Source organism: Patiria miniata, unplaced genomic scaffold (assembly GCF_015706575.1).
Source record: "Patiria miniata isolate m_02_andy unplaced genomic scaffold, ASM1570657v1 HiC_scaffold_20, whole genome shotgun sequence".
NCBI lineage: Eukaryota > Metazoa > Echinodermata > Asteroidea > Valvatida > Asterinidae > Patiria > Patiria miniata.
Window position 1 is genome coordinate 16,605,011 of NW_024037059.1, and position 12,918 is coordinate 16,617,928.

The 12,918-nt window shown below is 37.3% G+C and overlaps 1 protein-coding gene and 1 non-coding gene across 6 annotated transcripts; one reads left to right on the top strand and one right to left on the bottom strand.

Annotated features, from left to right (window-relative positions):
• On the bottom strand, nt 1–72 carry Trnap-cgg. The gene has a single exon. It is a non-coding gene; the product is annotated as a tRNA-Pro (tRNA).
• Nucleotides 73–272: 200 nt separating this feature from the next.
• Nucleotides 273–12,767, top strand: LOC119727611 (anoctamin-4-like). 5 transcript variants are annotated; one of them, XM_038199563.1, is made up of 22 exons: nt 273–350; nt 1,094–1,532; nt 1,827–1,899; nt 2,079–2,179; nt 2,417–2,498; nt 2,922–2,954; nt 3,522–3,679; nt 4,091–4,263; nt 4,513–4,683; nt 4,897–4,991; nt 5,239–5,360; nt 6,933–7,022; nt 7,402–7,554; nt 7,775–7,811; nt 8,161–8,270; nt 8,701–8,852; nt 9,022–9,199; nt 9,395–9,524; nt 9,861–9,994; nt 10,464–10,544; nt 11,025–11,311; nt 11,974–12,767. In XM_038199563.1, the coding sequence occupies exons 2-22, from the start codon at nt 1,104–1,106 to the stop codon at nt 12,344–12,346; spliced, it is 3,162 nt and encodes a 1,053-aa protein (XP_038055491.1). In that variant the 5' UTR covers nt 273–350; nt 1,094–1,103; the 3' UTR covers nt 12,347–12,767. The 5 variants fall into 5 exon arrangements, with proteins under 5 accessions (XP_038055491.1, XP_038055490.1, XP_038055494.1 ...); XM_038199562.1 differs by having other exon boundaries at nt 287–385; XM_038199566.1 differs by having other exon boundaries at nt 287–385; nt 11,025–11,082; nt 11,974–12,155.
• Nucleotides 12,768–12,918: the final 151 nt, after the last annotated feature.

Consider the following 12,918-nt stretch of genomic DNA (forward strand, 5'->3'; position numbering starts at 1 on the left):
GGGCCCGTCCGGGAATTGAACCCGGGACCTCTCGCACCCGAAGCGAGAATCATACCGCTAGACCAACGAGCCGACGCCGAGACTAGTGGTTTTAGTAAATATGAATAATAAACTTAAAATTTGTCACAGTTGGGGTTAATTGGTTACTTATTAAATAATAATTACAACGTTTTTTCTACATTTATGAAAAAAACGTGTTAGTAAAATCTAACTTATTTTTTATTTTATGATAGGCAAGTAAACGAAATTGTCAAAATAAAACAGATCAATTAACCGTCTCCTAGCAACAAGATTTGATGTCAACGTCACATAATGATTACAATAAAAACAGCGCTTCAGATAGTTGCACGGTAAATAAATTGATTTGCTAAATGATTTTCAGCAGGTATGTTATTGTTAATGATGGCATGATAACCTTTTAATTGGCATTTATCTTCCCTGTGCCCTAAATATTGCTTCTCTTGTTTTAACTGGGCTTTTTTCGGGGTAAAGTTGTACTTGTAAACCATGTAAACTGACTGTGGTTCAACATGTTCAATTTAGGCCTAAAACCCTTTTCCTCGACTCGAGTCACCATATGATAATCGGCGCGGCGCAGGTATAGACCGCTTGCATACGCGTTCGATAATCGACGCGCGAAGGCGCGCGACGCCATGTTGTGGGACAAGCGTATATCTATCCATGCACATTTTGTCCCACAACATGGCGTTTGCACCTTCGCGCGTCAATTATCGATCGTGTCTGCAAGCGGTCTATTAAAGTAACTCTTGCAACGCGCGCGCGTTGTCCAATGCAAATTGAATATTACGCAGGTATTAAACGCTTGCATACGCGCATACATTGTCACATACAAATTGAAGCCTAAATGCGTAGAAAAAGGACTGCGTAGCTTTAGGTCTGATGATATGTTTTTTTCCACGCAGTAAAATTGCATGGGTTTCTGTCTTTAAAGTTTAATTCTGACTTTCTTCCATGACATGTAATGATTAGGCCTAATTACTTTATTCCATAGTCATAGACAACACATTTTTAATAACGATTAACAACAACATTCCTACTAGTACTAGTAATACTTACTACATGTTCTCTTCAGGTAACCAACAATGGATGAATCGTATCCAGATTACGATGACACGTACGGTGGTAAACCACTCAAACTTCGCCCACTGCCTTCATTTGACCAGAACGGCACATCGGAACACAAATCCAAGAAGCGGAAGAAGAAACGCAAGGACAAGAAATCACCCTGCAAAGCCAACACAGCGACGCAAACCATCATCCCCAAGAGAATCGACTATATCCTGGTCTACCCCAAGGAGGACCAAAGTGACTTTAAGGATGATGATGACATTGAGGATTTTAAGAAAAGGAATGAACTGAGGCGGAGATTCCATCATGCAGCCAGGGAACAGGAAGGACTGGAGATTCGTGAGAGAGACATGGGAGAGAAGATTTACGTCTTGATTCACTGTCCGTTCAGTAGAATGTGCCATGAGGCTGAGGACGTTAACTTGGAAATGCCTCTTGAAGGGGTGAGAATAATAATAGACTGTCGGATAACAACCTCATGATTGCGAAGTTGGCGGTATCCTTGAAACGGTCTATTGAGGCCGTATTTGGAATGCTTTTGTTTACAAATTGCGAAAGAAGACAAAAACTAGCCCGTCATGAAGACAGCTTTTAGGCTGACTAATTAGAAACTCTCTTTTCTGAGAATACATGTACATGTATGTAGTTTCTTTTGATTGAAGTTTTAGTCTTATTTTGTTGAATGTTTTCTTCCAACATTTCGTTATAAGTACATGTATCTTATTATTTTCCAACAGGCTGCAATTCCCAAGAAGGAACCCAGCGGATGTTTTGACAAACTCAAGGCACTGTTTATAACAGATAATGAAGGTAGGAATGACTGCGACAATCAAATTTCAAAAACCACAAAACACGTTTTGTTACTTAAAGATAATTTTGCTGATTTCACAGATCGAGGATTAAAATTGTAAATTTTATTCTGTAGACAGAGTGTAAACTTTGAGCAAAGAAAATGTAGATATTTACCACTTTCCTCTCTTTCTTTTCAGTTGACTTTATCAGCGCGCCCTTCGTGGTTCAAAAGAGGGCAGTATTCAAAGGAATTGACAAACCAGACACATTCTTCTCGCCAGCGTTACGTTCACTCCTGGTAGGTTTATGCATACATATATATAAAGCAGTCCATATTTTGGTGTTACCTATCTAACAAAGCTGTAACCAGAGATTTTGAAGAAGAGGTGGCTGACAAATGAATTTTGTCAGTTTTGCTGATTTAGTAGTTAAGACATTTGCACCGCTTGGGGGAAATTTGTGTTCTACCCAAGTAAGGTTGAGATTTTGTTCTCAAATTCAATGCTCTTAACCATTTGATTGTCTTTTCGCCTAGGTTCATAACATCTTGATCAACATTGATGTGCGAGAGAAGGGAGACAAAGACAGTGACTTCAGGGACTCAATGAGAAGAAAAGGTAATCAAGATAAACATCTGCAAACTGTCTTGTGTCTTGTACAGAGCAGCAAGAGATGCTACCATGAGTAGTTATCCAAGGAGAGGCCAACCAACCCAGTGATATTTTGTCGGCATTTATTGAAGTTTAAGCATCACCGAGTCCCAATTGCTCGTGGTTCACGAAGTAGCGTTCTAACTCCATCCATTTCACATACGAGTGAAATGAAGCTGCTTGATATCTGCAGTGTGCTAAATTTGAATTACTTACAAAAGGTGGCTTAGAATAATAAAAATATGAAAAGTATAACTACTATAAGGAGTACTTTAGAACAAGATTTGAAAGAGCTGGACGGAATACTAGTTGGGCTTTGGTAAATAAAGTGACGTTTCCATTAAAAAGATATTTTATGAGGCTAACAATTTAAGTGAATACTTTTGACAGCAAGATCACGTTTGAGGCCAGGACTTAGCAGAGGTAGATATGGCATGCACATTTGTCAAAACAAACTCTGTTCTTTACATGTTTTGAAATTGAATTCATAGGATGTTTGTTTTCAGGCATATTTTAAATGATTCCTCTAATGCAAAGCCTAACAGCAAGCTGTGTAAAGATTATAGAATGGTAATTTTATTCATAAAATATTTCTTATTATTTGCATGACTTTGTTCTAATAATGAATACCGTTAAAATGTTCCCCTGTTTTTATCTAGGTGTTCAACCCAATTGACTTGTTCACAGTTTCAACTAAATCATGTTTTCTTGTGTTTGTTCAGATACAACGGTCGTAAAGTACTTATACATGAATTGTTTAAGTTCATGATTTGATAATGTGTTTGTTTTCTGTTAAATTTATTCATTCCAATTTTTGTTTTGGGGGGGTTGACTTTTAAATAGCTGTTTTGCTAACAACATTGTTGATAATTTTGTTCATATAAAAAGTTCAAACAAGCCTGATCTCAAGAACATTTTGAATGAGGTACTGCAACCCCTGTGTCAGTACATTTTTAAATTAAGCTGATATAACGTTTAATCCCATGACAGGTCTGCCATTCATGCTGATGAAGAAGGTTTACACAGACCGCTTCATCATGCATGAGGAGTCTCCTTACGAACTAGAGGAGGATGATGAGACGAGAGAGATACAAAGAACCCTGAGCAGGGAGAGGGGTGACTTTGACCCCACGGCTGACCCCAGAGAGGTCAGTAACTCATTATCATCTCTTGAATATTCATGGTAATAACCATACTTGAGTATTCATGGTAGTCATCTCTTGAAAATTCATAATGAAAGTGATCTCTTGAATATTCATTGGTCACCTCGTCAATACTGACATAAGTCATTGTCATCTTATGAATGTCATAGAAGTAATTATCTTGTGAATATTCATGACCAACTTTATCTCATCACACCATAGACCTTTTCAACCGAAAGTGATAGTGTATGCAAATGAGGGCCGTGAGGCAAGAAGCGTAAGTGGTCCATTGAAAATGGACTTTTCTGTCAATTTGTCCAGGATTTCTCGCTATTTGTTTTCTTGAGCAGATGTCTTTCTTAAAATTAATGACTTGACTGAAAGTGAAATCAAGAATCTTCTCCATTCCACTTGCAGGCATTACACAGGACCTGGTGCCGATCCTGGAAATTTCAACCTCTGTGGAAGATTCGTAACTACTTTGGAGAGAAGATTGCCTTCTACTTTGGCTGGGCTGGTGAGATGGCTAGCCTCCTGTGGCTACCTATGCTACTAGGCATCGCTATCTGGGCGTATGGTTTATATCTCAGGTTAGATATTCTTCCTTCAAGAATTAATTTTTGTTGGAGAATTGTCTTCGGAACGGTATTTCCAATGAAAGAAATAGAGAGTTTATTGTGCAGCGATTGGTTTGAAAATATTTTTTTTGGTGTTAATTTACGTCAAGAAACTTGAATTTCTTAATTGCTGTAGGAATCCAAATATCCAAGTTTTCCTCTTTTAATTTCTCACATCTATGAATGTTTATTTAACAACGATCGTTTGGTTGTACTTTGTAGCGTCAAGGATAACATAGAATTGAACGAAGGTTTAGCTGATCTGGCCCAGCAGCGAGATGACTTGATTGCTGAACTCAGACAGAACATCACCTTGTATAACAGGACTGAAGATAAGTTACTCTACCAGAACCTGACTGCAGAGGCACAAGAGGAAGATTCCTTGTTTAGTGGGTAAGATATCCAACACCAATTCAAAGGCATCACTATGAGACCCTTAAGTCTTGTCATTGTCTTATTTACCCTTGCTCAGTATTTCTTAAATGATTTCAGCTAATACACCTCTTGGCCCCATCCCAGATTGCCTCTTAACCTTTCAACAGTCCAATTTTTCAATAGACCATAATGGACATCAGTTGAATCAATGCTTATTTCTTTTCCACCCAGCATTGCAGATAAATCTCTTGAGATTCTAGAAGTCTTTCAGACGTCCTTTGACTCAGCTGTCACACCGTACTTTGCTCTCGTCATATGTCTTTGGGGTGAGTAGAAATCTTCACTTTGCTCAAAATTCAAAGTTACACACAATTAGTGTCTTGACAATACAAGATCAAGCAATTTTTGAGCAACATTTATTTATAGACACAAGAAGGAATGAAACTTACAAAGATGAAATTTAGAGTCACTCTAAAATATGTCTTCTAAGGATCATAAATGAGGTAAGTGTATAGTTCGAGTAAGTAACTTTGTTCAATCAATTATCCTTGAATTGTGATTTTACTCCATCAGGAACCATTTTTCAAGAGTCCTGGAAGCGGACGCATGCTCGCTTGGCCTATGAATGGGATGTTGACACCTACCATTTTTCCGAGCCAGATCGCCCGGAATTTTACGGAACAAAAGAACGAGAGGTAATAATTAATTTTTATTTTAAAAGTGTTTTAGCAATTTCTGATATGTTGGGTATAACAGTAACTTGCTTGATTTTCAAGTTGAAATTGTAAGCTGCCGCTTTTGTGGCAGGGCTAAATTTATCTTGTATATTTTTCATGTATTTATAGTGTATTAAATAGGGGTAGCTCCCCTTAGAAAAAAAGAAATCATTTTAGTTGTACTTAAGATCCCCCCCCCCCTTTTTGTTGGTAGTGTTTCCCCCTGGTTGTTTACTTTAGCCCACATGTTCCCCCTATATAAGCTGCCACATGGTCCAGCCACACTTTAGTTCAACCATGGCAACCAGCAGACCAACAGAGACAACTTCATAGTTTAGTATATATACCGGTATTTTATGTTCCTCCTGACTGGAGAGCCTGTCCTGTTTGAGCTCTGTCTGTTCGAGTCATTTGGTGAGTTTTCCATTGTCTCAAATGTGTCCTCTTTTTATCATGTATAATTATTTTTAGAACTTTATTTCAGTTTTCTTTTGAAAGTTTGCTAGTTTTTTATAGTTAAAGTAAAAGTTGACTCTGGTCAGTTTAGATCTTTGGCACTTAGTTTCAGTTTTGAAGTTTATACCTTGTCCTTTTTACCTTATTTTTGCTGAAAACATAAGTTTTTGCTTCTTTTATGATGGTTCAATAGTTGGTTGGTTTATCCTACTTTGAGAAAGATTTAGTTTTTCAACAAGTTGCTTCTTGAGTTCTTAGAGAAAAGTTTTTGTTAGTTCTGTTATTTTTATTAACCTTGGTTTTACTTAAGGATAGATTTTTTGGCCTTGTTTTATTACTAAGAAAGGTTGAAAGTTCATTTGCATTCTAGATTTTCATGTTTTTCTTGTACATTTTCTTAGTATTAGATTTAGAGATTTTCTTAAATTCTTCCAATGTGCTTTAGCTTTTCATAGCATTTTCTTTGTTCTCATTTAACTCACATGGCCTTTCATATGGTGCTACTGGCCTTATTTTATGACATATGTTAATCCTTGAGTTAGGGGATTAGCGTCTCCCACTTCCTTAGTACAAGAGAGATGGTTATTGTGCTGAATATTCATTAGATCATTTTCTTATATGTTTTCTCTTTTTGTATTTTCTTGTTTACAGATTTTCTGCCAAAGTGTATTTTCTAAAGGTTCATTCATTCACACTGTGTTGGTTTTTGGTTTGAGTTTTGGTTTTAGGGTTTAAGTTTCTTTATGTTTCTTTAAGTTGTTGGTTTTAGGGGTTAGTCTTTGCTCTTAGTCTTGATTTTCGTGGTCTTGGTTTTAATTATCTGGTCATTTTGAAAGTTCTTGTAAATAAATCCTTTTTGTCCTTTTTGTTCGAAATCTAGAATTTGTGTCCCTTGTCCCTATTAATTCAATCTCCTCGCAACTTTTCCCTTCAAAGATCCCAAGTTTAGTTTAGTTGTAGTAGTGGCCCCAGGTGTGTCGTTTTTCCAGGTTACATTTGCATTCTACAATAGATTACGGTGAACTGATTTAATCACTTTCTTGTCAAGGAGCGAGGCTATGACTTTTGCTAAATGATATTTTGATTTGTCCGCAGGATCCTGTTTCAGACCTCCCAGATTGGTATTACCCATTCTACAAGCAGTTCCTCAAGTTCATGACGTCTTTCGGCATTCTCATCTTCATGGTAAGATACCCCACTCTATGTCTACATAAAAATCACATGGCTCAGATAAAATACATTCCAAATCTTACATTAATGTCCACATTCAGCCATGAATGTTTATCAGGGATTGATGTTAAGCAGTGTTGAAGTTGAGTCCATTGTAAGTCCATCAAAAGTCCAGTCACAATTAAATCACTTGACAAGTCCAGCCACAAGTAACAGTGGATGAACAGTAAGGAAGGGGTGTCTTTGTCAAGATTCATTTGAATAGCTTGTGAGTTGACTTGGGACTGAATGACTTGCGAGGATTTGTTTGGAATTGCGATGGACACAATAACAACACTGATATTAAGAGATTTACCTGATCTTTCTATTATGACTGTCTTATCTTTGTGACTAGGCCCTATTGGTCATAGCCAGCGTTCTTGGTGTCATCATCTATCGTGTCATCATTGGAGCCTTACTCGCAGACGCCTCTTCTCTGCAGAGAGTCTTATTATCCACGGTAGCAGCCACACTCCTTAACTCCATCTCCATCATGATCTTGGGAAGAGTAAGTGATTGTTTTCTCCATGCATCCATACACAATAATTCAAATGTTAAGTAATATATGTACATGTATGTGTTGGGAAAAATTAAAGATTTGATTGATTGATTGATTGATTGATTGACATTGTTTATCTTCATTATTGTTCAATAAACAACTGGGGTATTCTTAGAGTTGATGGTAAATGCTCATTAATTTTTTACCCATTTATTTATTTTTCTTACAGGTGTATGATTACATTGCATACAAGTTGACAGATTGGGGTAAGTCAATGGACATCTGTCTTTGATTTTGATTTCTTTCAAATTGATATGTTTGAGCCACTAAAAATGGGGGGGAAATGGTTTAAAGTTCACACTTCCTGAGTGGAGAGTGTGTTGCTTTAAGATAACTCTTTAAACATTTCCACCTTGAACTTGTTGAATTGAAGTTACGGCTTTAGGAGTGTCAAGTTTTATTCCAAATATTTCTGAAGGGACTTAATGTGACCGCTTAAAATATGCGGGGAACAGCACCGTATTTGAAACTTGCGATTTATTTTCGGAACACAACAGTTTGTGTATCTTGGATACCATAAATTAATGAAGCATTTATTGGTTGATTCGTCACCAGAGAATCATCGGACCCAGAGCCAGTATGACGACGCTCTAATCCTCAAGCTCTTCGCCTTCCAGTTTGTCAACAGCTACGCCTCTCTCTTCTACATTGCATTCTTCAGAGGAGTAAGTAGAAAATTATTCCCTGAAACGTATTTTGTTTTAGTGGCTCCTTGCAGAAAATGTTGTCATTAACACTGTGTCTTGTTGTTTCTAACAGTCTAACCCACAATATTTCTTGCTGTTTGAAACAACATCTCTTTTGCACAATTCTTAGGATTAAACTTAGCTTAGAAAAAAACTTAAACGGATTATTAAAATAAGAAAGTCATGTGATATATCCTCAGCCACTCAACAGTCATTATTTAAATTTTGAGTTGCAGCCACCCTTCCTTGAACGTCTCAGTTTGATTCCTTGAGTCACTCCAATTTTGTTGTTTGTACAAATTTGTAATTTAAGTGTAGTGGTCCAAATGATCATGCATGTATTTGTATTGAGCAATCATACTGCAGGGATGTGTATTGATTGAGATACCTGCTCATTATTTTTTTGCAGTTGACTGCCAAGGATGGTATCTTATACCTTGGTGAGAAATATGAAGACAGCTGTGGCGATGAAAACGTCTGCATGCCGCTGCTATCACTACAGGTCTTTGTCCTGATGATCGTCAAGCCTTTTCCCAAATTCCTGAAAGACGTCATCCTACCGTAAGTCATTTGTGCAATTTTGTTTTGGAAACTGCGTCTTTAGTTGAATAAAAATGAGTGTACAAGCCGTCTTGTGGGCAGTAATGCTAGATTGCCCAGACCTAGTGTAGTATTGGCTTACTGAATTGTTATAACTTATGTGAGTTCATCATTCTTTTGTATCACTCAGTTGGCTCAAGAAACTATTGAAGAAATGCTGCTGTGGAGGCAAGAACAAAGTGGCAGACGTTGAAGCCAGCAAGATGGAGAAAAGTGACTTCATAAGGAAGGAGGGTAGCAAGCCACAGCTGGGCAACTTCACCCTGGGAGAATTCACTGAGAAGACCATCCAATATGGATTCCTCATGGTACGTTGTGTCCTTCAGCAACACACTTTACCACAAATCCTAATGACACTCATGATCGGTATTTGCAGTTATGATTATCCTGGTTTACAAAACTTATTGATTTCATCCTTCGTTAAAAAACTACCTGATAGGTTAATTTGGTTTTGATTTACTTTGGGACCCCTACACTCATATGTTTGTTTATTTCCATTCCAGCTGTTCTCTTGTGCCTTACCCCTGGCTCCACTCATCGCCATCCTTGTATTGTTAGTGGATATCAGAGTGGATGCACGACGCATGTTGTGGATGAACAGACGACCCATTGCCTTCATAGCAGGTGGAATAGGTGAGCTCAGCTAATTGATAACTACCTGCCATCAAGGGAAATCCCCGAAGCTTCATTTGTATAGTTTGTTATCAGTCTTTATGTAGCAGGCACCCAAACAGACATCCAGCTCTATGAAAACGTAATGAGTATCAGCTTGTTGATCTTGTGTCTGTATGAGAGTGTGAGAATACATATGTAGGGTGAAGATGTGAGTTTGCAAAATGATAAAAGTCTGATACTTTTAGTTTTGTCATTCAGGGGTCAGTATTTTCGACTTTGCATTTAAGTAAGAAAAAGCTAGTTAAGGGGTATTGCAGCCAGCTCTAAATCTGATGTTTTTCTCTGCCCTTGTAGGCATGTGGTTCAGCATTCTAGATTTCCTCAACTTTGCCGGCGTTGTGACCAATGCTTTCCTGATTGCCTTCACTGCTCAATGGTCAAAGGACTTCACTACAGCTGACAGACTCTGGGTCGTCATTTGCTTTGAGGTAAGAAAACAAATTCTTATCCATTCATTCAGAGATGCCACTTTTCCAGTTTTAACCTGAATTCAGGTGTGTGTTTTTTTTTAAATGTGACAAATTAAAAGTGCTGGATTTGGTCTGAAACATCCAGAAAACACATTTTTGAAAGGAGGTAAGGATAGTTTCAGGTTTTTATAGTAGTGTTTCAGGCTTTTTATTGATATATTGGTGGCATCTCTGTTCATTTAAACTTTACCTGTAGGTAGTAAAACAGAAATGAGTGAGATGAATTCTCAGGAATGATCACCAAAAAATTGACAAAAAAACCAAAAATTTAGGAATCAAGGTAATAACCCTCAGTTGCATGGATTAAACTTTTTTTGGCATCTGCCAAAAAGCATGTTGCACAAAAGCAAAAATGTGTATAAGTTATTATCTTTTACTGAGTTGATATTCTTTTTTACACTGACTGTATTCTGTGTTTGATTTGCAGCATATTGTGCTATCAGTCAAGTTCTTCATTGCTTACATCATCCCAGACACTCCTTCAGACATCACCCTTGCAAAGAGAAGAGTGAGTATTGTGATGTTGTAACCCAGAAAAAAAAATTAAGACATACCAATGGAAGAAAATGTGTGTTTGTGATTTATTGTAATAAAGCAATTTTTCATTTCGGTGAAGTTTTGCTTTGAATGCTTTATAACTTTTGTGCTTTCCACTTCCAAAAGTAATACATTGGAAATTGTAGTTTGCAATTTGTGGTTGAATCAATCTACTGTATATACAAGATAGCATGTGAAAGATGTGCCTTATAGTTTATTTTAAAACAATAAAAGACGAATCTTACCAAATGTGCAGTTAATTAACTTTCATATTTCTCTTTTTTTCCCCCCCAATTCATCATTTCCCACCCTACTTATCCCCAACTATCATTTTCATCTCCCTAATCCTGTTTATCTTCACCCTTCTAAATATTCACTCAATACCTCTTCATCCTACTCCCTTCCCATTTGTCCCCCTCCCTCTTCTCTACCCCTCCCCTCTGACTCACAGCAACGCTACCAAATTGCTCAGATCATGGACAAGGCAGAGACCCAAGGCCCCATCCAAAGTAAGGAGGGTGCTAACGTGGTCTTGGCACCCGATTTGAAAGCCTTTAACTATTACGATTGTGCTGTGAAAAACACCGACAGCAACCCTGCCCTTAACTCAGTCATTACTGACGATACGTTCTTAACTGCCGAGAGAAAGACAAGCCTAGACGTTGAAGAGAAACTCGGAAAGTTGGATGATGGTGCAGTGGGGCACACCCAAGATCATTCGGACACCTTGGCACCAAAGTACGCAAAGTTCAATTCAAACAAATGTTGTCTACTCGTTATCCTTTATCCTGCATGCTAATCAATCTGTGCCTTCCGGCTAGATAATTTCCTCCATTGCTGCAATACTAATGATTTCCGGCACTTGTGAATTTGCAATATGAAAACGGGCATTTAATTGTTGTCTGCTGGTCTGGTACAAACTTTAAGTTTGTACCAGACAGTAATACTACATGTCTTCATGCTTTTGAGAATCTAAGAGGAAACGTTACATTTAGTTATTTGCGTTCAGTAGGGTAAAGGCTTGCTTTGGTGTTGGTGTGGGGCCATGTTTTGCAGTTGTCTTTCATGCTTTACCTTCACAGTAGTTTACTGGTGTGATATTCTTTCCGTGAATGTGTCCATGAAATAACACAATTTGTTTAAAAATTTGTATCTGATTCGATGTTGAAATGTGAATTCTAATGTTTGTTATGATTTTGATGCAGTTTTTGTGTCATCAAATTACTCTTAGCAGATGCTTGATGTGTTTTTGAGTTTTGTTCTTGGCTTTCTGTTTGCTACTCTTAGAAATAAATGTCAAGATTCTCATTTCTAACAACTGAAGATATATTAAAAATGAATAAGATGTTTTTCAAATACCAGCTTTGCATAATTAACGTCATCATTTCTTGTTTTGACAGATTGAGTTATGGTGAAGATGGGACCACCTATATCGGACAACCAGAGAAATTTCCCAACGAAACCAAGAAGAAGAAAAAGAAGAAACTTAAAAAGCGCAATTCCGATGAATCACCCCCACAACTTGACCCCGCCTACCCCCCAGCAACAGACGATGTTGCATTGCATAATAGTGGGTACCAGCCACCAAATCAGGCACAACTCTATGGTTTAGACGGTTACCAGAATGATCCAGCGTTATATTCTAATAACGATCATGTTCAGTACACACCTCAGGGGCAAATTGCAGATTTAGCTTATCCACCACAAATGCCCAGTCGTGATATGGCATATCCACCCTCTACATATAATACACAGGATAACATATTTTTCTAGGAATGTAGTATCCCAACTTATAATGTTATTGTAAATAATATATCCTCTTTGTTGTAAATTGTTTGAATAGTGTATTTATGTGCCTTATTTTTTATGAAGAAGATACTTCTTTTGTAAGAACAAAATTCTATATTTCTGTCCTTTTTTAATTGTATGTAAGTATTGCTGCATAGATCAGGGTTTTTCTATTTCTATCATTTGTCTATTTCTAATTAAATTTCTTTAGACTTGTGTTGGTCGAGGCTTAAATACTACAAAAAAGACAACAGCAGCAAATGTATTTTAGTTTGTAAGTTGTTGCTTTGATTAAAGGGAAGATACAACATTTTCAAACATCAAAAACAAAATGATCAAATTATCACGAAATACCATACTGAATTGTTAGGGACTGACAGTCCAAATCATCCTTTAAAATCGTGGCTCCTGGTTTGCTGACATTTTCAAGAAAAACTGTATTTTTCCAACGCTGGTCAGCCGACCAGCGTTGGAGAAAACTGGCTTTTTTTCAAAAACTGTCCCTAAATTTTCATATTTAGTTATTCTGACTTTTCTTTGCAACTGATTACACACCT